Source organism: Nomascus leucogenys, chromosome 17 (assembly GCF_006542625.1).
Source record: "Nomascus leucogenys isolate Asia chromosome 17, Asia_NLE_v1, whole genome shotgun sequence".
In the NCBI taxonomy this organism is placed as follows: domain Eukaryota; kingdom Metazoa; phylum Chordata; class Mammalia; order Primates; family Hylobatidae; genus Nomascus; species Nomascus leucogenys.
In genome coordinates this window covers 87,394,062-87,421,283 of record NC_044397.1, presented here as the reverse complement: position 1 = coordinate 87,421,283, position 27,222 = coordinate 87,394,062, and the positions used below count along the sequence as shown (strand labels likewise).

The 27,222-nt window shown below is 41.2% G+C and overlaps 1 protein-coding gene across 4 annotated transcripts; it reads right to left on the bottom strand.

Annotated features, from left to right (window-relative positions):
• Positions 1–6,663: 6,663 nt before the first annotated feature.
• On the bottom strand, positions 6,664–19,936 carry LOC100588044 (zinc finger protein 227). 4 transcript variants are annotated; one of them, XM_003281219.4, is made up of 4 exons: positions 19,331–19,936; positions 15,814–15,940; positions 14,578–14,661; positions 6,664–9,228 (listed from the first exon to the last, which is right to left on the bottom strand). In XM_003281219.4, exons 1-4 carry the CDS (start codon positions 19,388–19,390, stop codon positions 7,100–7,102), a joined length of 2,400 nt encoding a protein of 799 aa, XP_003281267.1. In that variant the 5' UTR covers positions 19,391–19,936; the 3' UTR covers positions 6,664–7,099. The 4 variants fall into 4 exon arrangements, with proteins under 4 accessions (XP_003281267.1, XP_004091069.2, XP_030653239.1 ...); XM_004091021.3 differs by having other exon boundaries at positions 14,578–14,640; XM_030797379.1 differs by having other exon boundaries at positions 15,814–15,899; positions 19,331–19,398.
• Positions 19,937–27,222: the final 7,286 nt, after the last annotated feature.

Below are 27,222 nucleotides of genomic sequence, written 5' to 3'. Positions count from 1 at the left end.
AGTATTCCATGGTGTATATGTGCCACATTTTCTTAATCCAGTCTACCATTGTTGGACATTTGGGTTGGTTCCAAGTCTTTGCTATTGTGAATAGTGCCACAATAAACATATGTGTGCATGTGTCTTTATAGCAGCTTGATTTATAATCCTTTGGGTATATACCCAGTAATGGGATGGCTGGGTCAAATGGTATTTCTAGTTCTAGATCCCTGAGGAATCGCCACACTGACTTCCACAATGGTTGAACTAGTTTACAGTCCCACCAGCAGTGTAAAAGTGTTCCTGTTTCTCCACATCCTCTCCAGCACCTGTTGTTTCCTGACTTTTTAATGGCCATTCTAACTGGTGTGAGGTGGTATCTCACTGTGGTTTTGATTTGCATTTCTCTGATAGCCAGTGATGATGAGCATTTTTTCATGTGTTTTTTGGCTGCATAAATGTCTTCTTTTGAGAAGTGTCTGTTCATGTCCTTTGCCCATTTTTTGATGGGGTTGTTTTTTTCTTCTAAATTTGAGTTCATTGTAGATTCTGGATATTAGCCCTTTGTCAGATGAGTAGGTTGTGAAAATTTTCTCCCATTTTGTAGGTTGCCTGTTCACTCTGATGGTAGTTTCTTTTGCTGTGCAGAAGCTCTTTAGTTTAATTAGATCCCATTTGTCAATTTTGGCTTTTGTTGCCATTGCTTTTGCTGTTTTAGACATGAAGTCCTTGCCCATGCCTATGTCCTGAATGGTATTGCCTAGCTTTTCTTCTAGGGTTTTTATGGTTTTAGGTCTAACATGTAAGTCTTTAATCCATCTTGAATTAATTTTTGTATAACGTGTTAGGAAGGGATCCAGTTTCAGCTTTCTACATATGGCTAGCCAGTTTTCCCAGCACCATTTATTAAATAGGGAATCCTTTTCCCATTACTTGTTTTTGTCAGGTTTGTCAAAGATCAGATAGTTGTAGATATGTGGCATTATTTCTGAGGGCTCTGTTCTGTTCCATTCATCTATGTCTCTGTTGTGGTACCAGTACCATGCTGTTTTGGTTACTGTAGCCTTGTAGTATAGTTTGAAGTCAGGTAACGTGATGCCTCCAGCTTTGTTCTTTTGGCTTAGGATTGACTTGGCAATGTGGGCTCTTTTTTGGTTCCATATGAACTTTAAAGTAGTTTTTTCCAATTCTGTGAAGAAAGTCATTGGTAGCTTGATGGGGATGGCATTGAATCTATAAATTACCTTGGGCAGTATGGCCATTTTCACGATATTGATTCTTCCTACCCATGAGCGTGGAATGTTCTTCCATTTGTTTGTATCCTCTTTTATTTCATTGAGCAGTGGTTTGTAGTTCTCCTTGAAGAGGTCCTTCACATCCCTTGTAAGTTAGATTCCTAGGTATTTTATTCTCTTTGAAGCAATTGTGAATGGGAGCTCACTAATGATTTGGCTCTCTGTTTGTCTGTGATTGGTGTATAAGAATGCTTGTGATTTTTGTACATTGATTTTGTATCCTGAGACTTTGCTGAAGTTGCTTATCAGCTTAAGGAGATTTTGGGCTGAGACAATGGGGTTTTCTAGATATACAATCATGTCATCTGCAAACAGGGACAATTTGACTTCCTCTTTTCCTAATTGAATACCCTTTATTTCCTTCTCCTGCCTGATTGCCCTGGCAAGAACTTCCAACACTATGTTGAATAGGAGTGGTGGGAGAGGGCATCCCTGTCTGTGCCAGTTTTCAAAGGGAATGCTTCCAGTTTTTGCCCATTCAGTGTGATATTGGCTGTGGGTTTGTCATAGATAGCTCTTATTATTTTGAGATACGTCCCATCAATACCTAATTTACTGAGAGTTTTTAGCATGAAGGGTTGTTGAATTTTGTCAAAGGCCTTTTCTGCATCTATTTCGATAATCATGTGGTTTTTGTCTTTGGTTCTGTTTATATGCTGGATTACATTTATTGATTTGTGTATGTTGAACCAGCCTTGCATCCCAGGGATGAAGCCCACTTGATCATGGTGGATAAGCTTTTTGATGTGCTGCTGGATTCGGTTTGCCAGTATTTTATTGAGGATTTTTGCATCAATGTTCATCAAGGATATTGGTCTGAAATTCTCTTTTTTGGTTGTGTCTCTGCCAGGCTTTGGTATCAGGATGATGCTGGCCTCATAAAATGAGTTAGGGAGGATTCCCTCTTTTTCTATTGATTGGAATAGTTTCAGAAGGAATGGTACCAGCTCTTCCTTGTACCTCTGGTAGAATTCGGCTGCGAATCCATCTGGTCCTGGACTTTTTTTGGTTGGTAAGCTATTGATTATTGCCACAATTTCAGAGCCTGTTACTGGTCTATTCAGAGATTCAACTTCTTCCTGGTTTAGTCTTGAGAGGGTGTATGTGTTGAGGAATTTATCCATTTCTTCTAGATTTTCTAGTTTATTTGCGTAGAGGTGTTTGTAGTATTCTCTGATGGTGGTTTGTATTTCTGTGGGATCGGTGGTGATATCCCCTTTATCATTTTTTATTGCATCTATTTGATTCTGTTTTCTTCTTTATTAGTCTTGCTAGTGGTCTATGGATTTTGTTGATCTTTTCAAAAAACCAGCTCCTGGATTCATTATTTTTTGAAGGGTTTTTTGTGTCTCTATTTCCTTCAGTTCTGCTCTGATCTTAGTTATTTCTTGCCTTCTGCTAGCTTTTGAATGTGTTTGCCCTTGCTTCTCTAGTTCTTTTAATTGTGATGTTAGGGTGTCAATTTTGGATCTTTCCTGCTTTCTCTTGTGGGCATTTAGTGCTATGAATTTCCCTCTACACACTGCTTTGAATGTGTCCGAGAGATTCTGGTATGTTGTATCTTTGTTCTCGTTGGTTTCAAAGAACATCTTTATTTCTGCCTTCATTTCGTTATGTACCCAGTAGTCATTCAGGAGCAGGTTGTTCAGTTTCCATGTAGTTGAGCGGTTTTGAGTGAGTTTCTTGATCCTGAGTTCTAGTTTGATTGCACTGTGGTCTGAGAGACAATTTGTTATAATTTCTGTTCTTTTGCATTTGCTGAGGAGAGCTTTACTTCCAACTATGTGGTCGATTTTGGAATAGGTGTGGTGTGGTGCTGAAAAAAATGTATATTCTGTTGATTTGGGGTGGAGAGTTCTGTAGATGTCTATTAGGTCCGCTTGGTGCAGAGCTGACTTCAACTCCTGGGTATCCTTGTTAACTTTCTGTCTCATTGATCTGTCTAATGTTGACAGTGGGGTGTTAAAGTCTCCCATTATTATTGTGTGGGAGTCTAAGTCTCTTTGTAGGTCACTAAGGACTTGCTTTATGAATCTGGGTGCTCCTGTGTTGGGTGCATATATATTTAGGATAATTAGCTCTTCTTGTTGAATTGATCCCTTTATGATTATATAATGACGTTCTTTGTCTCTTTTGATCTTTGTTGGTTTAAAGCCTATTTTATCAGAGACTAGATTGCAACCCCTGCCTTTGTTTTCCATTTGCTTGGCAGATCTTCCTCCATCCCTTTATTTTGAGTCTATGTGTGTCTCTGCACATGAGATGGGTTTCCTGAATACAGCACACTGATAGGTCTTGACTCCTTATCCAATTTGCCAGTCAGTGTCTTTTAATTGGAGCATTTAGCCCATTTACGTTTATAGTTAATATTGTTATGTGTGAATTTGATCCTGTCATTATGATGTTAGTTGGTTATTTTGCTCGTTAGTTGATGCAGTTTCTTCCTAGCCTCGATGGTCTTTACAATTTGGCATGTTTTTGCAGTGGCTGGTACCGGTTGTTCCTTTTCATGTTTAGTGCTTCCTTCATGAGCTCTTTTAGGGCAGGCCTGGTGGTGACAAAATCACTCAGCATTTGCTTGTCTGTAAAGTGTTTTATTTCTCCTTCACTTATGAAGCTTAGTTTGGCTGGATATGAGATTCTGGGTTGAAAATTCTTTTCTTTAAGAATGTTGAATATCGGCCCCCACTCTCTTCTGGCTTGTAGAGTTTCTGCCGAGAGATCAGCTGTTAGTCTGATGGGCTTCCCTTTGTGGGTAACCCGACCTTTCTCTCTGGCTGCCCTTAATATTTTTTCCTTCATTTCAACTTTGGTGATCTGACAATTATGTGTCTTGGAGTTGCTCTTCTTGAGGAGTATCTTTGTGGCGTTCTCTGTATTTCCTGAATCTGAATGTTGGCCTGCCTTGCTAGATTGGGGAAGTTCTCCTGGATAATATCTTGCAGAGTGTTTTCCAACTTGGTTCCATTCTCCCTGTCACTTTCAGGTACACCAATCAGACGTAGGTTTGGTCTTTTCACATAGTCCCATATTTCTTGGAGGCTTTGTTCATTTTTTATTCTTTTTTCTCTAAACTTATCACTTCATTTCATTCATTTCATCTTCCATCGCTGATACCCTTTCTTCCAGTTGATCGCATCGGCTACTGAGGCTTCTGCAATCTTCATGTAGTTCTCGAAACTTGGCTTTTAGCTCCATCAGCTCCTTTAAGCCCTTCTCTGAATTGGTTATCTTAGTTATACATTCATCTATTTTTTTTTCCAAGGTTTTTAACTTCTTTGCCATTGGTTTGAATTTCCTCCCATAGGTCGGAGTAGCTTGATCGTCTGAAGCCGCCTTCTCTCAACTCGTCAAAGTCATTCTCCGTCCAGCTTTGTTCCGTTGCTGGTGAGGAACTGCGTTCCTTTGGAGGAGGAGAGGTGCTCTGCTTTTTAGAATTTCCAGTTTTTCTGCTGTTTTTTCCCCATCTTTGTGGTTTTATCTACTTTTTGTCTTTGATGATGGTGATGTACAGATGGGTTTTTGGTGTGGGTGTCCTTGCTGTTTGTTAGTCTTCCTTCTACCAGACAGGACCCTCAGCTGCAGGTCTGTTGGAGTTTGCTAGAGGTCCACTCCAGACCCTGTTTTGCTGGGTGTCAGCAGCGGTGGCTGCAGAACAGCGGATTTTCATGGACTGCAAATTCAGCTGTCTGATTGTTCCTCTGGAAGTTTTGTCTCAGAGGAGCACCTGGCCGTGTGAGGTGTCAGTCTGTCCCTACTGGGGGGTGCCTCCCAGTTAGGCTGCTCGGGGGTCAGGGACCCACTTGAGGAGGCAGTCTGCCTGTTCTCAGATCGCCAGCTGCGTGCTGGGAGAACCACTACTCTCTTTAAACCTGTCAGACAGGGACATTTAAGACTGCAGAGGTTCCTGCTGTCTTTTTGTGCCCTGCCCCCAGAGGTGGAGCCTACAGAGGCAGGCAAGCCTCCTTGAGCTGTGATGGGCTCCACCCAGTTCGAGCTTCCTGGCTGCTTTGTTTACCTAAGCAAGCCTGGGCAATGGTGGGCGCCCCTGCCCCAGCCTCGCTGCCGCCTTGCAGTTTGATCTCAGACTGCTGTGCTAGCAATCAGCGAGACTCCGTGGGCATAGGACCCTCCGAGCCAGGTGCGGGACACAATCTCCTGGTGTGCCATTTTCCAAGCCCGTTGGAAAAGCGCAGTATTAGGGTGGGAGTGACCCGATTTTCCAGGTGCCGTCAGTTACCCCTTTCTTTGACTAGGAAAGGGAACTCCCTGACCCCTTGCGCTTCCCGAGTGAGGCAATGCCTCGCCCTGCTTCAGCTCGCGCACGGTGCACTGCACCGACTGTCCTGCACCCACTGTTTGGCACTCCCTAGTGAGATGAACCCGGTACCTCAGATGGAAATGCAGAAATCACCCATCTTCTGCGTTGCTCATGCTGGGAGCTGTAGACTGGAGCTGTTCCTATTTGGCCATCTTGGCTCCACTCCCTAAACATATTTAATATGTGTAAGTATGGGTATATACACGCTCATACTTATTGAGAGAATAATTCAAACATGTTAACAACCGGTGAATCTGGGTGAAGAGTATATGGGAGCTTTTATATAATTTCTATAATTTTTCTGAAAGTTTTAAATTATTTCAAAATAAGTTTAAAGAAATATAAAAATATACATAAAGTAAAATCCCATTATTTAGAGAGAACTATAAGTAAATACCCTTTCATCTATGCATTTTTACAAAATAGGATCACATAAAAATCTCACATTCTGTTTTTCAAGTTAGTATATTCTGAACATCTTCCAACATCCACAGCTAAAAGTTTACTTTTTCCCATCTGATGTTCACACAGTGTGCCACTGGATTGGTAAAGCACAAAATACTTTGGCAATCCAACTATTTCTGTTTGCTGTTAAAACAATGCTGCACTGACTATCCTCTTTTCTCTCTCTCTCTTTCGTTATTCATTTATTTGAGATGGAATCTCGCTCTGTCACTAGGCTGGAGCGCAGTGGTGTGATCTTGGTTCACTGCAACCTCCACCTCCTGGGTTCAAGTGATTCTCCTACCTTAGCCTCCTGAGTAGCTAGGACTATAGGCACATGCCACCATGCCCGGCTAATCTTTTGTATTTTTAGTAGAGATGGGGTTTCACCATATTAGCCAGGATGGTCTCAATCTTCTGACCTTGTGATCTGCCTGCCTTGGCCTCCCAAAGTGCTGGGATTACAGGCATGAGCCACCGTGCCCTGCCAGACTACTATCCTTTAATACACCTCTATGGCAGACATACATTTACTTCTGAAGATCAAAGATTCATCCCTGGGGATATATTCCTTAATTTTAAACCTATATACCACATAAAAGAATCATATTATGAGTCTTTAGCTACAGAACATTTTTAGTCAGTAATTTTATTCATTTTTCATAGCTTTACAGCTTTTATGAAAATAATGATCACTGTAAGTATAAAATGAAAATTAAAGAAAAGGGATAATAACCCAAAACTCTCCCTGGCCAAAAAACCAGTTAGCATATGGCAAATATCCTTCCACACATTATCTTCAGGCATATATTCACATTGAAAGGTGATCATTTATATTAACTAGATCTTACCAAGAGAGCCACAAGCCCTGTTTCTCCCCTAAATACGAGTTCTATTCCTGTTCATGGTTCTGTTATCGTCTTGATGGATTTGTTAGAAAGATTCCAAGTGTAAACAAACCCCCTTCCACTCTCAGTAATTTTATAGGGTTTACCACCAGCATAGACTCTCCAAAAACTTGAAGATGTGCAGACAACAGTTGGTAAAACATTTCTCATTTCTAAAGCTTTTTACCAGTATGGACTTTCTGATGATACGTAAGACGTGAACGGTGACGGAAGTCCTTATCACATATGTCACATTTGTATGGTTTTTCTCCAGTGTGGACTCTCTGATGGGCTTCAAGACGTGCACTCTGACTGAAACCTTTACCACACTCTTCACATTTAAAGAGTTTTTCCCTGGTGTGAACACCCAGGTGGACTCGAAGATTTGAGGGGAGACTGAAGGCCTTACCACACTCCTCACATATATGGGGTTTCTCTCCCGTGTGGACCCTCTGATGGTGACGAAGATTCAAGCTCCTACCAAAGCCTTTCCCACACTCTTCACATTTGTAAGGTTTTTCTCCAGTGTGGCCTCTCTGATGGTATATAAACTGTGAACTGTATCTAAAGCCCTTTCCACACACATCACATTTGTATGGCTTTTCGCCCGTGTGGACTCTCTGATGGGATTGAAGACCAGAGGACTGACTGAAGCCCTTGCCACAGACACCACATTTGTATGGCTTCTCTCCAGTATGGACTCTCTGATGTACCCGAAAATCTATGGCCTGACTGAAGCTCTTATCACACTGCTCACATTTATAGGGTTTTTCTCCTGAGTGAACTCTTTGATGTGCATGAAGATTTGATCTCCAACTGAAGCCCTTCCCGCATTCCTCACATTTATATGGTTTTTCTCCAGTGTGAATTACTTGGTGTAGTTTAAGATTTGAACTATAACTGAAGTCCTTACCACACACATCACATCTATATGGTTTCTCTCCAGTGTGGACTCGCTGATGGGTTTGAAGCTTTGAGGACTGACTGAAGCCCTTCCCACACGTTTCACATTTGAATCTTTTCTCCCCAGTGTGGACATTTTGATGTACTTGAAGATTTGAGGCCTGACTGAAGCCCTTACCACACTCCTTACATTTATAGGGTTTCTCTCCCGTGTGAACTCTGAAATGAATATGCAGATCTGTATTACGGGTAAAGCCTTTCCCACATGCCTCACACTTGTATGGCTTCTCTCCAGTGTGGACTCTCCGATGGCATATTAATGGTGAATTGTGGCTGAAGCCCTTACCACACACATCACATTTGTAGGGTTTCTCTCCAGTGTGGACTCTCTGATGGATGTGAAAATGTGCAGCCTGAGTGAAGCCCTTACCACATTCCTCACATTTATAGGGTTTCTCACCCCTGTGGACCCTCTGGTGAACACGGAGATTAACACTCCAACCGAAGCCCTTACCACACTCTTCACATTTGTATGGTTTTTCTTCAGTGTGGACTCTCTGATGGCACTGAAAATTTGAACTTTGACTAAAGCATTTACCACATTCCTCGCATTTATACGGTTTCTCTCCAGTATGAGTTCTGTAATGAATGATAAGACCCGTGCTGCTACTGAATCCCTTGCCGCAACTGTCGCATCTATAAGACTTCTCTCCTGTATGATTAGGTTGATAAGAATGAAAAGAGCTCTTATTGAAGTAATCACCAGATTCATGACATCTATTGAGTTTCTCTCCTGGGTGAATTCTCTGATGAGTTTGCAGATGTGAGCTTTGACCGAGGGATTTTTCTCCTGTGTGAACATTCTGATGAAGGTGAAGCCTTGGGCTATAACTGAAGCCCCTTCCACACCCACCACATGGATGGGGTTTCTCTCCTAAGGGTAATTTCTGATTGGAGCCATCACTAATGATTTTGCCATATTCATTACCTTTGCAGGGTTTTGGTTCTGTGTCAGTTTTAATATGCTCATGAAATGGTGATTTCTTCATGAAGTCTTCATGTATATGCAGGTTATTTTTCACATCAATTTGCTTACCTCTACTCTGAATCTGTGACTCACTCAGATATGTATTCCTGCAAGAATGCTGGGTTCTCCAAAATGGAAACTCTTGATTTTCAATACAAATAGAGCTATCTCCTTTAGAGTTCATTATACTGTTCTCATTTTCAGAAACCTGAAGAGAGTCACCTTGTAGTAACTGGGAATTCTTCCCCTGAAGACACCTGGTTAATTCACTTGCAACCTGTTTCCAGATTTGCCAGCAGGACAGCTCTTGATTTGAAAGGTATTTTAATGCAAATTTTTGGAGTGTCTCCATCTTATTTTGATGCTTGCTGCCTATTAAAAAAAAAAAGGCAATATTTAGAGATGAGGGCAGTAAATACTTTCTTCAGAAATATCAGAATTTCACACTTAGGCCATGGGAGAAAGCCTTGATAAACCAGGGGAAAGGTGACCTTGTCCTTACAGCATCGTGTATTCTTTTGACATGTTTTTCATACAGGTGTAAACAAAGAGTGAGATCAACAGGCTCCCATTCACTAAGTATAAACATGATCCATGTAGAACTGTAAGTCTAACAGTTTAATATGAGAGCTAAAAGCTAAAATCAGGTAGCTGCAGGGCAACAAAAAGACAATCCATATTCTAACCTACAATAACATCAATTAACAGCCTACTCACCTCTTCCTCAGTAGGCTTATGACAAGTGGGATTCTAGTAACTAGTTAGATTAGAAAAGTTTAGGCTGTAGGCATAAAATAGTATTTTAGATCCTGATAGAAATTATTCTCCAACAGGAGATTTGGGAAAGCAGTTGGAATAATAAGATGATTGTTCTAAAACCTGGTAGAAATCCAGGTCTCAGGACAAGAAGTAAAAAAGGGAAAGCTAATCTTGTATAACTAGGAGAGAATTTTGGAGAGGAAAGAAATAGAGCATAGTGCAAACTCTCAAAGCCAACACACAAGACAAAGAGAGGGAGAGGTATGTTCAGCTTGGAAACTTCCTCCCAGAAAGCAGGGAGCCTTGCTTGTTCTCTCACTCCCTTCAGGTCTCTGCTCACGTTACATGTTACTCTATCCGTGATGCCTTCCATAACACACGATGTAAAAATAAATCAATGGTACCACCATACACTTTTTTTTTTTAAACAGCATCTCACTCTGTCGCCCAGGCTGGAGTGCAGTGGCGTGATCTCAGCTCACTGCAACCTCCACCTCCTGGGTTCAAGAGATTTTCCTCCTCAGCCTCCCGGGTAGCGGGGATTACTGGCGCGTGCCACTACACTCAGCCATTTTTTGTATTTTTAGTAGAGATGGGGTTTTGCCATGTTGGCCAGGCTGGTCTTGAACTCCTGACCTCAAGTGATCTGCCCACCTCGGCCTCCCCAAGTGCTGGGATTACAGGCTGAACACCACGCCTGGCCTGCCATACACCTTCGACTCTTCCCAGTTCGATTACCCTGCTTGACTTTTCCCCACAGTACTTATTAGTTGATTTACTATATACTTTCCTTTTTTTTTTCCTTTGTCTCTTTAGACCCACTAGAATGTAACGGTCATGAAAAAAACACGCATTTTGTTTTCTTCATTGCTTTATCCCCACTGTAACAACGGTTTTCAAATTGTTGCAATGCATTAGTGCACCATGAAACTGAGTAGGTAACTTGTGACCAAAAAAAAAAACCAGAATAAGACATGCTTAGTGTATTAAAAGCAAAAGAGTACCACTATAGGAAATACTTGTTTTAGTTTGTAAACATACACATAAACATATTTATGCTTAGTCAAGATGTAAAATTATACTTACGTTGAGGGTCATGGTTAGAAATGTATGAAAGACCTTGGCTTAAAATGTTTAGGGGGTGGTTTACCAAGTCCTAATCAAATAATTTGCTTAAATGAAATGTTACATTCTAATAATACAAACTGAAAAAAGAAATATCAACAGGTATCTACACATTTCTGGATATGGCAGGCTGAGTAATGACAGCCCACCCCCAAGAGATGTCCACAACCTGAACCCTCAAACCTGTGAACAGTTAATGTACATGGCAAAAAGGAATTTACAGGCTGGGCACAGTGGCTCACACTGGGAGGCCGAGGCAGGTGGATCACTTGAGGTCAGGAGTTCGAGACCAGCCTGGCCAACATGGTGAAATGCCGTCTCTGCTAAAAAAAAAAATACAAAAACCATTAGCCTGGTGTGGTGGCAGGCACCTGCAAGCTACTAGGGAAGCTGAGATATGGGAATCGCTTGATCCCAGGAGGTGGAAGGTGCAGTGAGCCAAGATTGCACCACTGCACTCCAGCCTGGATGACAGAACAAGACTCTGTCTACAAAAAAAAAAAAAAAAAGCAATTTATAGATATGATTAAATGAAAGCTTTTAAGATAAGGAGATTATCCTAGATTATCCAATGAGCCCAAAGTAATCACAAATCCTTACAAAAGGGAAGAAAGAGGGAAGCCTCCCAGATTTCACCCTATATATCTCTCCCTTTTGCTGGTTCCAACGTGTATCTTTTTTGCTATAATAAAACTGTAAGTCCAGCACCTTCCCGAGTTCTGTCAGTCATTCTAACAAATTATCACGGGAACACCCAAATCTGTAGCTACTTGGTCAGAGGTGAGCAAAACTATCTGGGAATCCCTAAACTTAGAGCTGATATAGAGAGCAGTCTTGTGGAAAACTATGCCCTTACTCTGAAAGTCCGGCCTAACTTCAAGTGTTTGGTGTCAGAAGTCACTGCAACATGTAAAGTGCTTCTCACATTGCTTATGCTAGAAGCTAAGATTAATATATGTGGATGCAAATTACACTGGAAACCCAATTTAGAAATTCTGGAATTTTCTTTGCCTAGTCAGGACTCACCTCAATTCCACAGGTATGTCAGCGCCTTTGGACTTCAGGAAATGTCCAATTCAAAACTGCTAAAGAACTACTGTATGTAGGTTATATAACTGTTTTGGTATTAGAGGGAAGGGAAAATGGGCAAGTGGGAAGTCAGCTGTATGGATAAGGCAGTTTTCACCAATGAGTAAAGCCAACTTGAAATTGATACAAGGAAACTAATGAACTGTAATACCTGCCATATTGCCATTGATAATTTTTGATAGTGTAGTTCTACATTCCAACAACTGTGAATAGCTTTTATCTTCTAAGATTAGTAGGTTTGAATATTTACATATCCAAAAATGTCTTAGAAATTACGAGTTATGTTAGACATTCACCAGAAGACAGTGTTCCCAAATAATTAATCACACTGGTGTACTCTCAATCTATGAGCTAACTCTCAGAGTAAAAGGGATGTGATGTCTACTTGTCTCCATTCTCTGTAAGTTTTTTGTTAAGAATTCTTATAAAAACAAACGCTTTGGCTTGGCGTGGTGGTTCATGCCTGTAATCCCAGCACTTTGGGAGGCTGGGATGGGCAGACCACGAGCTCAGGATTTCGAGACCAGCCTGGCCAACATGGTGAAACACCATCTCTACTAAAAATACAAAAATTAGCCAGGCGTGGTGGCAGGCGCCTGTAATCCCAGCTACTCGGGAGGCTGAAGCAGATTGCTTGAACCCAGGAGGTGAAGGTTGCAGTGAGCCAAGATCATGCCACTGCACTCCAGCCTGGGTAACATATCAAGACTACATCTCGGGGAGATGGGGGAGGGGGCAGGGGAAGCCCCTTAATATGTGTTCCTCTGACTTATGAAGAATGTTTTAGAGTATTACTTGTACATAGAGCATGGTGCAAAATCCTGAAACATGCTGAAGGCATCAAAGAAAAATCTTTGAGATAGGGTGGCAGAAAATGCTACAAGATTTGTTAAAAGAAAGACTTTGTTTACTATGCAAAAATGAAAAGTAACAATAACTAGGATAATTCCCAAGGTTAAGTTTGCATATGAAAATGAGACCCAGTAAAGTGAAGCAAATATCAAACATTCCTAAACACATCAAACATGAAGCAGCATGTAGACCTAAAAAGGGAGATGAACCAAAGAAGATGAATTATATCCATCAACTATTCACAGAATTCAGAGCCTAGTCTATCACGTTAATAGATAAGCTTCCTTGTTTTGTTTTTGGGGTGGGGAGAGCATATACATTTACATCATTCGTGGTGTCTCACGCCAGTAATCCCAGCACTTTGGGAGACCAAAGTGGGTAAGATCAGAAGTTTGAGACCAGCCTGGCCAACATGGTGAAGCCCTAATACAAAAATTAGTTGGGCATGGTGTGTGTCACCTGTAATCCCAGCAATTGGGAGGCTGAGGCAGGAGAATTGCTTGAACCCGGGAGGCGGAGGTTGCAGTGAGCCAAGATAGCACCACTGCACTCCAGCCTGGGTAACAGAGCAAGACTCGGTCTCAAAAAAAAAAAAAAAATTCACATCATCTAGGAATATCTAATTTTTACTTTTAATTTTGTGTGTGTGAGACAAGGTCTCACTATGTTGTCCAGGTTGGTCTCAAATTCCTGGGCTCACTTGATGCTCCTGCCTCAGCCTCCCAAGTAGCTGGGACTACAGGTGTATGCTAACATGCCTGGCTAATATATATATATATATAATTTTTTTTTTTTTTTTTTGGTAGAGATGGAGTCTCACTATGTTGCCCAGGTTGGTCTGGAACTCTTCAGCTCAAGTGATCCTCCCACTTCAGCCTCCCATGTAGCCAGGATTACAGGTGTGTACCACCATACCCAGCTTACTTTTAATTTTTAAGTCAGTAGACCTGAGGAATATGCAAATTAAAGAGAAAGCAAAGAAGGAGAGAAAGGAAAGGTAAGGGGATGGAAAATGGAAGGAAGATGGTATTTTAAATTAAAATGGTAAATTTAAACACAGAAGGCCTCTCTAATGATATAACATTTGAGCAATGATTTGAGTGCAGTAAGTAAGGTGCTGGGGAGACTCTCCACCAAGGCAATGAGGAGAGCTAATTAGAAGCCATGAAACAGAAGGGAACTTGGTATGTTTAACAAATACTCCAAGGGCAGCCAGCATGGCTGAGATGATCTAGGCAGAGGGAAAGGAATGGGAGATCAAAGAGAAACTTGGTTAGATGAGACCAGGTAGGGTCTTACAGTTCAGTACAAGGACTTTGAGTGAAATGGGAAGGTTGTGAAGGCTTCTGAGCAGAGGAATGACATAATCTAATGTGTTCTTTAAGGAACCATTCTGGGCCGGGTGCAGCAGCTCACATTTGTAATCCCGGCACTTTAGGAGGCCGAGGTGGGAAGACTGCTTGAGTCCAGGAGTTTGAGACCATCCTGGGCAACACAACAAGACCTCATCCCTATAAAAAATAAAAAAATTAGCCAGGTATCATGATATACACCTGTAGTCCTAGCTACTTAGGAGGCTGAGGTGGGAGGACCACTTGAAATCAGGAGGTTGAGGCTGCAGTGAGCTACAATCAAGCTGCTGCACTCCAGCTTGGGTGACAGGGTGAGACCCTGTCTCAAAAAAAATAAAGATTAAAAAAAGAACCACTCTGGCTACCATTTAGAAAGCAGATTATAGGAGCACAAGGGAGGAGGTGGGGAGACCAGCATGGAAGCTGTTGTTATAATCCAGGTGAAAGATGACCGCACTCGGACCAGGGAGGTCATGGACATGGTAAGATGCAGACTAACCAGTACCTGAAAGAATAGACACAGGGTTCTCACCAGAATACCTACTTCTTTGGGTTTCTGTTTCCATCATCCAAAGCTTTTCTTCTGCTTCCAACTGGGATACCATATCTGGTTGGAAGGGAAGATGCCCTATGAAAATGTAGATTTATATATATTTAAGATGAACACACAACTAAAACACATTTTTGTCTGAACCTATAAGCCTCACAACCTCTAGAGTGATACTTTATTATTTTATTTATTTTGAGACAAGAGTCTCGCTCTGTCACCCAGGCTGAAGTGCAATGGCACAATCTCGGCTCACTGCAACCTCTGCCTCCAGGGCTCAAGCAATTCTCCTGCCTCAGCCTCCCAAGTAGTTGGGATTACAGGTGCCTGCCACCACACCCAGCTAATTTTTGCATTTTTAGTAGAGATGGGGTTTCACCATGTTGGCCAGGATGGTCTTGAACTCCTGACCTCAAGTGATCCACCCACCCTGGCCTCCCATATTGCTGCGATAAAAGGCGTAAGCCACCATGCCCGGCCTCTAGAGTGATTTATTTTAAGATGTTTTTAGATCATGAACTATAATAAGAAATTTAGGTTGTGGCCTAGTTCATATATATATATATCTCTCTCTCTCAAGTTATACTTAGCCAATGTCTGTTTTCATCACATTTGCAATGCTGTATCTCACACCATTCACTGAAAATTGTCAGTTTTTGTTGCAATGTGAGCAGTTCCTGATAAGCTCTGATATTTTCTATCTTTATCTGTTTTATTTCATTGAAAAAAAAGCCAATATAGTGCACTAAGTTAATGCATTGATGGGTTTCATTTGAAAGACAAGGTATTTGAAAAATAAAGCATAGAAGCTAATGTGTCCATTTACGATTCATTTAAAACAGGGTTTTGCAACTGCAGCACTACTATTTTGGACTGGCCAATTCTCTGTTGGGGGCACTGTCATGTGCACTGTAGGAGATTTAGCAGAATTCCTGGATACTACCCACAAAATGCCAATAGCACCCCTCTGTCAGATGTGACAACCATTTCCAGACATTGCCAAATATCTTCTGGGGGCGAAATCACCCATGGTTGAGAACCAGCAATTTAAAAGGACAGAATTTTGCCTGAGCAGAAAGACCAGAAAAACCTATCCTGTTTTCCCAGGAATTAGAAAACCCTTCGTCTTCAAGAGCAAGGAACCATTTTAAAAGGTCCAAACCCTTAAACACCTGAGAGCAAAGAGATTCTCAAGGGAATTGAAGTTCAGGGTCAGAGAGTGCCTGTCCTCACCCACTGCAACCAGGTTCTTGAAGTTCTCTACCATGACATCTCGGTACAGCTTCCTCTGGGTAAGATCCAGCAGTCGCAGTTCCTCCCTGGAGAAGACCACAGCCACATCCTTGAATGTCACAGCCTCCTACAACATCAAACACATGTAACCTCAATCTTACAACCAACCTCCACTAGAAGAAGGGTGGCATCAAGAAGGAAAAGAGCACCACAAAAAAATTGTTATAGATTCCAAGAGATCTCAGTCAATTTTCAGTTGTTACAGTTTTCCCTCTCTCACTATCTCCTACGCTCATCCCCACAAAGCCTGTACTTTATCACTGTTTTTTGTTTTTTTCTTTTTTGAGACGGAGTCTCACTCTGTCACCCATGCTGGAGTGCACTGGCGTGATCTCTGCTCACTGCAACCTCTGCCTCCCAGGTTCAAGAGATTCTCCTGCCTTAGCCTCCCAAGTAGCTGGGATTACAGGCGTCTACTATCACGCCTGGCTAATTTTTGTATTTATTTAGTAGAGACGGGGTTTCACCATGTTGGCCAGGCTGGTCTGAAACTCCTGACCTCCAATGATCTGCCCACCTTGGCCTCCCAAAGTGCTGTGATTACAGGTGTGAGCCACTGAGCCTGGCCCTATCATTGTTTTTAACGTTTGCAAAGTTCACGGGCCTTCAGCAACCCCCTGGACAGGTATATAGCTCTTCCTGTGCTTTTAAGGCACAAGTCACATCCACCTACTACAGGATGCACAGCTGCTTAAAGCACTGGCTCTGGAGTCTGGCCAGGTTCAAATTTCAAGGTTTTGCCTTTTGCTGGTTATAGGACCTTGGGCAAATTCCTTAATCTCTCACTAACTCAATTTCCTCTTCTTTATCATTGTTTCTAAATTATAAGGTGTACGAGCCTGACACAGAAGGATCACTTCAGCCCAGGAGTTTGAGGCTACAGTGAGCCATGATTGTGCCACTGCACTTCAGCCTGGGCAACAGAGTGAGACCCTGTCTCAATTTTTAAAAATAAATACATTTTCAGGCTAGGCACAGTGGCTCACACCTGTAATGCCAGCACTTTGGGAGGCCGAGGCGGGCAAATCACTTCAGGCCAGGAGTTTGAGACCAGCCTGGCCAAGATGCTGAAACCCCGTCTCTACTAAAAATACAAAAAAATTCGCCAGGCGTGGTGATGTACGTCTGTAATCCCAGCTACTCAGGAGGCTGAGGCAGGAGAATCACTTAAACCTGGGAGGCGGAGGTTGCAGTGAGCCAAGATGGCGCCACTGCACTCTAGCCTGGGTGACGGGTGAGACACTGTCTTAAAATAAATAAATTTTTAAAATTAAAATAAATAGATCATAAAGTGTTTGAAAGGATCAGATGAAAGAATACATGTCAAGCACTTAGAAGTGCCTGGCACACCATACGTGCTCAATAAACTCGAACAATGAATATCTTTATGGTCTCTTTTGTCCCATTTTGTGACTACATACAACAGTAGTCCTTGGAACTGATGATTTATCTTTAACCAATCCAAATAATGTACAATTAATTACAGATTTTTACTTATAACCAATACTGCAAAGATCCTTTTACAGAGCTCATGGCCAAGAAGTAGCAACTGCAAAGTCATAGAATATTTACTTTAAAAATTTTGAAAGCGTAATGGCAGAGTTTCCTCTCCAAAGGTTTTCCCAGTTCACTTTTCCTGCAACAGTACAAGCATTCCTGAATCTCTAGACCCTGGCTAAACAGGACTCAGTCCTTTTTCTAAAAAAGTCATTGACAATGTAAGTAAAACCAATATATAAATAGAAAGCTATTTTAGTAACATTTTCACACATTTAAATTATTAGTGAAGATTTCTTTCATAAATTTGTTTCTTTATGACACTCCTATTCATTTCTTTTGCTCATATTCCAGTTGGAATTTTCTCTATATTACTAATCTTAATAGGAATTTAAGCTATTAGACCTTTACCTAATGTTTAAGTATATGCCACCGGTTTGCTGCTGTCTCTTACCATCATGCCTGATAGCTTTTGCTGTAGGGAAATGTAAAACATTTATATAAAAACTGCTTGAGCATCTACGTTCATAGAATGACTAAGAGACAAAACTAGAGAAGAGATAGGAATTGAGATGGAAACTGGATGAGGGGCATTGTTGGGGTCTATCCTACAAAAGGTAACATCAGGGCCAGGTGCACTGGTCACGCCTATAATCCCAGCACTTTGGGAGGCTGAAGTGGGTGGATCATCTGAGGTCAGGAGTTCGAGACCAGCCTGGCCAACGTGGTGAAACCCCGTCCCTAATAAAAATACAAAATTAGCCAGGCGTGGTGGTACATGCCTGTAATCCCAGCTACTTGGGAGGCTGAGGCAGAAGAATTGCTTGAACCTGGGAGGCAGAGGTTGCAGTGAGCTAAGAACATGCTGTTGCACTCTGGCCTGGGTGACAAGAGTGAAACTCTGTCTCGAAAGAATAAAAAGGTAACATCAGGTACTTCTATCATATGTGCTCATCTCTGTGAACGGAAAACTCTTTTGTTCTGCCTGCCTATACATGAAAATAGAATGCCAGATATTCCTAATAGTTGGAAGCTTCCGTGTCCAATGAGTCAGCTACCTGGGAAATTTGGGGCAGCTATGAAATGTTCCCATAACCTGTTCCTTCATATTTAAAATGCAGATAAATCATCTCCATCCTCACATCTGAAAAATGCAATGACAGATGGAAAGGGCTGGCAAGACATCTAAGTACTACTAGACCTTAAACTTATGTACATGCAGTTACTTTGATGAAATAAATTCATACAAGAAATAAGTGATAAAAACATAAACAGGAAAAAATATATAGCTCTTCTTCTCTGAAAGCATCTAATAAAATTACACCATGTCATTCTTTAGATGTTCTGTTTACAAAACACCTGAGGCAACTAACATGAAACTGAGACATGAACCTCTTCAATGCAGAGTTCCTAAAACTTTAAGGACAAATAATATTGAATTCCCCCAGAATTTCTTTTGAAGGAATTGTTTTTATATGTAGGAAAAAAAGTCACTGGATTTATTTTAAAGTAGTAAAATTCTTAAAATTTCTGAATTTCTGAAAGGCTAAATAAGGAATAGTTTTTGTCATTTTTTAAGGGCACTGCAATTCAATGGCAGTGATGTATGATGTAATCACTTACAATGCAGGTGATGCAATTAAGTGGAGAATTCACAATTGAAAATCTTATCTACTCAAGTATTGCAAAATGTGTATGAAAAAGGAACATGGGAAAATGAAAAAAGCTAGTTCGTAAGGATAGTAGCATAGATTATTTTTGATTAAAGCTTCTATTATTTTTTCAAACACTGTTTTGTAAAATAGTAAAGGTGATAAACTAAAACAAAAAAACACGTTAGCATACAACATGCCCTGAAGATCTGTTTTCCACTAACCTTTCCAAGAAAGAGAAAAAATAAATCTCTAATTTTTGAGAAATAAATCACATTTTAAAAGACAGCAAGGAATCCTTTACTTACCTGAAACTTGGTCATTTTCTCCTGCTCTTTCTGGGGAAGGTCACAGTCCCGAGATGGCATAACTGGGGAAGACCAAAGACGCCATGAGACACAAGCCTGCTGTTAGCCCACGTGGACATATGAGGAAATTACAGAAATAGCCCTACATTCAGACAGGTATAGCCACTTACAGCTTGGTAAGCAGAACATGGACTGTATTCCAGCTACTAAATGGCATGATAGTTCAGTGCCACTGGGCAGTGAACAGTCTGCACAAGTGCAGCATTCCTGCTACAAGGATTTCTGATGGCAGAGACAGTAGGAAATGAGGCAATGTAACAGCATATGAGGGCTCTCAAGTCAAGTATCTGGGTTTAATTCCTAGAAATGATATTTACCAGCTGTGTAACCTTGGGGATATTAAAAACCCTCTCTGTGCCTCACTTCTGTTATGTGTACAATGAGGACATGGTAAGAATCATAAATCATACCTCCCTCATAGGGTTTTTCCAAGGATTAAATAAGTAGATGGAAAGTTCTAAGAACCAGGAGTCCCTTTCTATTACAGTTACAAAAAAGCTTCTTCATGGCTTCTTGCTGTTTAGCTAGGCCTGGCACAGTGGCTCATGCTTGTAATCCCAGCACTTTAGGAGGCCATGGAGGGAGGATCACATGAGGTCAGAAGTTTGGGACCAGCCTGGTCAACACGGCAAAACCTCATCTCTACCAAAAATAAAAAAATTAGCCAGGCGTCGTGGTGCAGGTCTGTAATCCCAGCTACTTGGGAGGCTGAGGCATGAGAATTGCTAGAACCTGGAAGGTGGAGGTTATAGTGAGCCAAGATCATGCCGATGAACTCTAACCTGGATGACACAGTAAGACTCTGTCTCAAAAAAAAAAAAAAAGCAGATGATACTGTGCCTCATACACTTGCCTTGCAAATATTGCTCTCCTATGAAAGTCACCTTTAATTTCTGAAAAGCCAAAATCTGACTTAAGGTTTCTTCTTAGTAATTTGTTGCCCAGCTAGTAATATTTTACTGACACTGTTATCAGTTTTCTAAAACGTATCATTCTGGGTCAATATACTTCATGAAGCCTGGAAACGATCATTGGTACATCTCTTTTATTTTATGTGCACAGAGAAAAACACACAGCAAAGAGAAAGATAAAGACACAAACGAAAAATCAAGAAACATGAAAGATAAATTGAGAGGCTTCCGTATTTGTCTAACAGGAATGGGAGAAGAGAATGCAGGATGGAGGGAATGACTGAGAGGTTTTAATTTCAAGATACAATTGCTGAGAATTTCACACAACTGATAAAAGATACAAGTTCGCATATAAAAATTCTGAACAGTATAAATAAAAATAAACACACTCCTAAACAAATCACAGTAAAACTCAGAAATGCAAAAGACTAAACAAACATAAAGAACTGGAAACAACAATAACCTTAAAGCTCCTAGAAAGAAAATATAGTTGACCTAAAAGGAATAACAATTAGATTGACAGAAATAGGGTAACAGAATGGAGATTTAAAACAAATGAATATTACCTCCAAAATAAAGAAACTGTCAACCTGAATTCTATGTTCAACTAAATGATTATTTACATGAGAAAGAAACAATATTTTAGCTGAAAAAAAAAAATGAAGAGAATTTATAACCATGTGAACCCTAAAAGATGGACTGCAAAAAGCAATGATAAGAAAACATTTGTGACTATATTGGTAATATAATCATATTTGTTTAAAAAAAGCCAAAGAACTATAATGACAAATTTTGAGGGTGGTTGCAATAAAAAGTAGATCTATAAAAACATAGCCTTTTTTTTTTTTGAGACAGAGTCTCACTCTGTCGCCCAGGCTGGAGTGCAGTGGCGTGGTCTCGGCTCACTGCAAGCTCCGCCTCCCAGGTTCACGCCATTCTCCTGCCTCAGCCTCCTGAGTAGCTGGGACTACAGGCGCCCAGCACCACGCCCGGCTAATTTTTTGTATTTTTAATAGAGATGGGGTTTCACCTTGTTAGCCAGGAAAAAAAAAAAAAGATAGCTGGGATTACAGGTACGCACCACCACGCCCGGCCAATTTTTGTGTTTTTAGTAGAGATGGGGTTTCATCATGCTGGCCAGGCTGGTCTCAAACTCCTGACTTCAGGTGATCCACACGCCTCGGCCTCCCAAAGTGCTGGGATTACAGGCATGAGCCACCACACCTGGCCCCATCTTCTTTTAGATTTTTTTTAGTCTCGATATTCTTCAGAATAAGAACACATGCTGATTAAGTTTAGTATTTGCTAAGAAGGAGAACATTTTTATAGTTAGAAGACACAAAACCATATAAAGTCCAGACCAGTTGAGCACAAATAAAAGGGAATAAACTGAACAAAAAAAGACAAGAAAGGACAACAAAATATGCACACAGATAGTAAAAGCAAATTATCCCAGACTGCACTAAAAAAAAAAAAAATTATATATATATATTCTAAAAGACACTACAAAAACATAATGACAAAACAGTGTGAAAGAAAAAGAACAAAAAACGATATACTGTACGGAGCAAATGGCAAATTATAGCTTCAGTTTCAGAGGTCATGGTAGAATATAAAAAAAAAAACTGGAGGGTGGAGCCAAGACAGCCAAATAGGAACAGCTCCAGTCTACAGCTCCCAGCGTGAGCGATGCAGAAGATGGGTGATTTCTGCATTTCCATTTGAGGTACCGGGTTCATCTCACTAGGAAGTGCCGGACAGTGGGTGCAGGACAGTGGGTGCAGCGCACCATGCGCGAGCCGAAGCAGGGTGAGGCATTGCCACACTCGGGAAGCGCAAGGGGTCAGGGAGTTCCCGTTCCTAGTCAAAGATAGGGTGACAGACAGCACTGGGAAAATCAGGTCACTCCCACCCTAATACTGCACTTTTCCAATGGACTTAAAAAATGGCACACCAGGAGATTATATCCCACACCTGGCTCAGAGGGTCCTATGCCCACGGAGTCTCGCTGATTGCTGGCACAGCAGTCTGAGATCAAACTGCAAGGCGGCAGTGAGGCTGGGGGAAGGGTGCCTACCATTGCCCAGGCTTGACTAGGTAAACAAAGCAGACAGGAAGCTCGAACTGGGTGGAGCCCACCACAGCTCAAGGAGGCCTGCCTGCCTCTGTAGGCTCCACCTCTGGGGGCAGAGCACAGACAAACAAAAAGACAGCAGGAACCTCTGCAGACTTAAATGTCCCTGTCTGACAGCTTTGAAGAGAGTAGTGGTTCTCCCAGCATGCAGCTGGAGATCTGGGAACGGGCAGACTGCCTCCTCAAGTGGGTCCCTAACCCCCGGGCAGCCTAACTGGGAGGCACCCCCCAGTAGGGGCAGACTGGCACCTCACACGGCCAGGTACTCCTCTGGGACAAAACTTCCAGAGCAATGATCAGGCAGCAGCATTTGCGGGTCACCAAGATCCGCTGTTCTACAGCCACCACTGTTCTGCAGCCACCACTACTGATACCCAGGCAAACAGGGTCTGGAGTGGACCCCTAGCAAACTCCAACAGACCTGCAGCTGACGGTCCTGTCTGGTAGAAGGAAAACTAACAAACAGAAAGGACATCCACACCAAAAACCCTTCTGTACGTCACCATCATCAAAGACCAAAAGTAGATAAAACCACAAAGATGGGGAAAAAACAGAGCAGAAAAACTGGAAACTCTACAAGCAGAGCGCCTCTCCTCCTCCAAAGGAACGCAGCTCCTCACCAGCAACGGAACAAAGCTAGATGGAGAATGACTTTGACAAGTTGAGGGAAGAAGGCTTCAGACGATCAAACTACTCCAAGCTACAGGAAGAAATTCAAACCAATGGCAAAGAAGTTAAAAACTGTGAAAAAAAAATTAGACGAATGGATAACTAGAATAACCAATGCAGAGAAGTCCTTAAAGGAGCTGATGGAGCTGAAAGTCAAGGCTCGAGAACTACGTGAAGAATGCAGAAGCCTCAGGAGCTGATGCGATCAACTGGAAGAAAGGGTATCAGTGACGGAAGATGAAATGAATGAAATGAAGCAACAAGGGAAGTTTAGAGAAAAAAGAATAAAAAGAACAAAGCCTCCAAGAAATATGGGACTATGTGAAAAGACCAAATCTATGTCTGATTGGTGTACCTGAAAGTGACAGGGAGAATGGAACCAAGTTGGAAGACATTCTGCAGGATATTATCCAGGAGAACTTCCCCAATCTAGCAAGGCAGGCCAACATTCAGATTCACGAAATACAGAGAACGCCACAAAGATACTCCTTGAGAAGAGCAATGCCAAGACACATAATTGTCAGATTCACCAAAGTTGAAATGAAGGAAAAAATGTTAAGGGCAGCCAGAGAGAAAGGTCGGGTTACCCACAAAGGGAAGCCCATGAGACTAACAGGGGATCTCTCGGCAGAAACTCTACAAGCCAGAAGGGAGTGGGGGCCAATATTCAACATTCTTAAAGAATTTTCAACCCAGAATTTCATATCCAGCCAAACTAAGCTTCATAAGCGAAGGAGAAATAAAATACTTTACAGACAAGCAAATGCTGAGAGATTTTGTCACCACCAGGCCTGCCCTAAAAGAGCTCATGAAGGAAGCACTAAACATGAAAAGGAACAACCGGTACCAGCCACTGCAAAAACATGCCAAAATGTAAAGACCATCAAGGCTAGGAAGAAACTGCATCAACTAATGAGCAAAATAACCAGCTGACATCATAATGACAGGACCAAATTCACACATAACAATATTAACTTTAAATGTAAATGGGCTAAGTGCTCCAATTAAAAGACACAGACTGGCAAGTTGGATAAAGAGTCAAGACCCATCAGTGTGTTGTATTCAGGAAACCCACCTCATGTGCAGAGACACATATAGGCTCAAAATAAAGGGATGGAGGAAGATCTACCAACCAAATGGAAAACAAAAAAAGACAGGGGTTGCAATCCTAGTCTCTGATAAAACAGACTTTAAACCAACAAAGATCAAAAGAGACAAAGAAGGCCATTACATAATGGTAAAGGGATCAATTCAACAAGAAGAGCTAACTATCCTAAATATATATGCACCCAACACAGGAGCACCCAGATTCATAAAGCAAGTCCTTAGTGACCTACAAAGAGACTTAGACTCCCACACAATAATAATGGGAGACTTTAACACCCCACTGTCAACATTAGACAGATCAATGAGACAGAAAGTTAACAAGGATACCCAGGAATTGAACTCAGTTCTGCACCAAGCGGACCTAATAGATATCTACAGAACTCTCCACCCCAAATCAACAGAATGTACATTTTTTTCAGCACCACACCACACCTATTCCAAAATTGACCACATAGTTGGAAGTAAAGCACACCTCAGCAAATGTAAAAGAACAGAAATTATAACAAACTATCTCAGACCACAATGCAATCAAACTAGAACTCAGGATTAAGAAACTCACTCAAAACCCAAAACCGCTCAACTACATGGAAACTGAACAACCTGCTCCTGAATGACTACTGGGTACATAACGAAATGAAGGCAGAAATAAAAGATGGTTCTTTGAAACCAACGAGAACAAAGATACAACATACCAGAATCTCTCGGACACATTCAAAGCAGTGTGTAGAGGGAAATTCATAGCACTAAATGCCCACAAGAGAAAGCAGGAAAGATCCAAAATTGACACCCTAACATCACAATTAAAAGAACTAGAAAAGCAAGAGCAAACACATTCAAAAGCTAGCAGAAGGCAAGAAATAACTAAGATCAGAGCAGAACTGAAGGAAATAGAGACACAAAAAACCCTTCAAAAAATAATGAATCCAGGAGCTGGTTTTTTGAAAAGATCAACAAAATCCATAGACCACTAGCAAGACTAATAAAGAAGAAAACAGAATCAAATAGATGCAATAAAAAATGATAAAGGGGATATCACCACCGATCCCACAGAAATACAAACCACCATCAGAGAATACTACAAACACCTCTACGCAAATAAACTAGAAAATCTAGAAGAAATGGATAAATTCCTCAACACATACACCCTCTCAAGACTAAACCAGGAAGAAGTTGAATCTCTGAATAGACCAGTAACAGGCTCTGAAATTGTGGCAATAATCAATAGCTTACCAACCAAAAAAAGTCCAGGACCAGATGGATTCGCAGCCGAATTCTACCAGAGGTACAAGGAAGAGCTGGTACCATTCCTTCTGAAACTATTCCAATCAATAGAAAAAGAGGGAATCCTCCCTAACTCATTTTATGAGGCCAGCATCATCCTGATACCAAAGCCTGGCAGAGACACAACCAAAAAAGAGAATTTCAGACCAATATCCTTGATGAACATTGATGCAAAAATCCTCAATAAAATACTGGCAAACCGAATCCAGCAGCACATCAAAAAGCTTATCCACCATGATCAAGTGGGCTTCATCCCTGGGATGCAAGGCTGGTTCAACATACACAAATCAATAAATGTAATCCAGCATATAAACAGAACCAAAGACAAAAACTACATGATTATCTCAATAGATGCAGAAAAGGCCTTTGACAAAATTCAACAACCCTTCATGCTAAAAACTCTCAGTAAATTAGGTATTGATGGGACGTATCTCAAAATAATAAGAGCTATCTATGACAAACCCACAGCCAATATCACACTGAATGGGCAAAAACTGGAAGCATTCCCTTTGAAAACTGGCACAGACAGGGATGCCCTCTCCCACCACTCCTATTCAACATAGTGTTGGAAGTTCTTGCCAGGGCAATCAGGCAGGAGAAGGAAATAAAGGGTATTCAATTAGGAAAAGAGGAAGTCAAATTGTCCCTGTTTGCAGATGACATGATTGTATATCTAGAAAACCCCATTGTCTCAGCCCAAAATCTCCTTAAGCTGATAAGCAACTTCAGCAAAGTCTCAGGATACAAAATCAATGTACAAAAATCACAAGCATTCTTATACACCAATCACAGACAAACAGAGAGCCAAATCATTAGTGAACTCCCATTCACAATTGCTTCAAAGAGAATAAAATACCTAGGAATCTAACTTACAAGGGATGTGAAGGACCTCTTCAAGGAGAACTACAAACCACTGCTCAATGAAATAAAAGAGGATACAAACAAATGGAAGAACATTCCATGCTCATGGGTAGGAAGAATCAATATCATGAAAATGGCCATACTGCCCAAGGTAATTTATAGATTCAATGCCATCCCCATCAAGCTACCAATGACTTTCTTCACAGAATTGCAAAAAACTACTTTAAAGTTCATATGGAACCAAAAAAAGAGCCCACATTGCCAAGTCAATCCTAAGTCAAAAGAACAAAGCTGGAGGCATCACGCTACCTGACTTCAAACTATACTACAAGGCTATAGTAACCAAAACAGCATGGTACTGGTTCCAAAACAGAGATATAGATCAATGGAATAGAACAGAGCCCTCAGAAATAATGCCGCGTATCTACAACCATCTGATCTTTGACAAACCTGACAAAAACAAGCAATGGGGAAAGGATTCCCTATTTAATAAATGGTGCTGGGAAAACTGGCTAGCCATATGTAGAAAGCTGAAACTGGATCCCTTCCTTACACCTTATACAAAAATTAATTCAAGATGGATTAAAGACTTACATGTTAGACCTGAAACCATAAAAACCCTAGAAGAAAAGCTAGACAATACCATTCAGGACATAGGCATGGGCAAGGACTTCATGTCTAAAACACCAAAAGCAATGGCAACAAAAGCCAAAATTCACAAATGGGATCTAATTAAAGAGCTTCTGCACAGCAAAAGAAACTACCATCAGAGTGAACAGGCAACCTACAAAATGGGAGAAAATTTTCACAATCTACTCATCTGACAAAGGGCTAATATCCAGAATCTACAATGAACTCAAACAAATTTA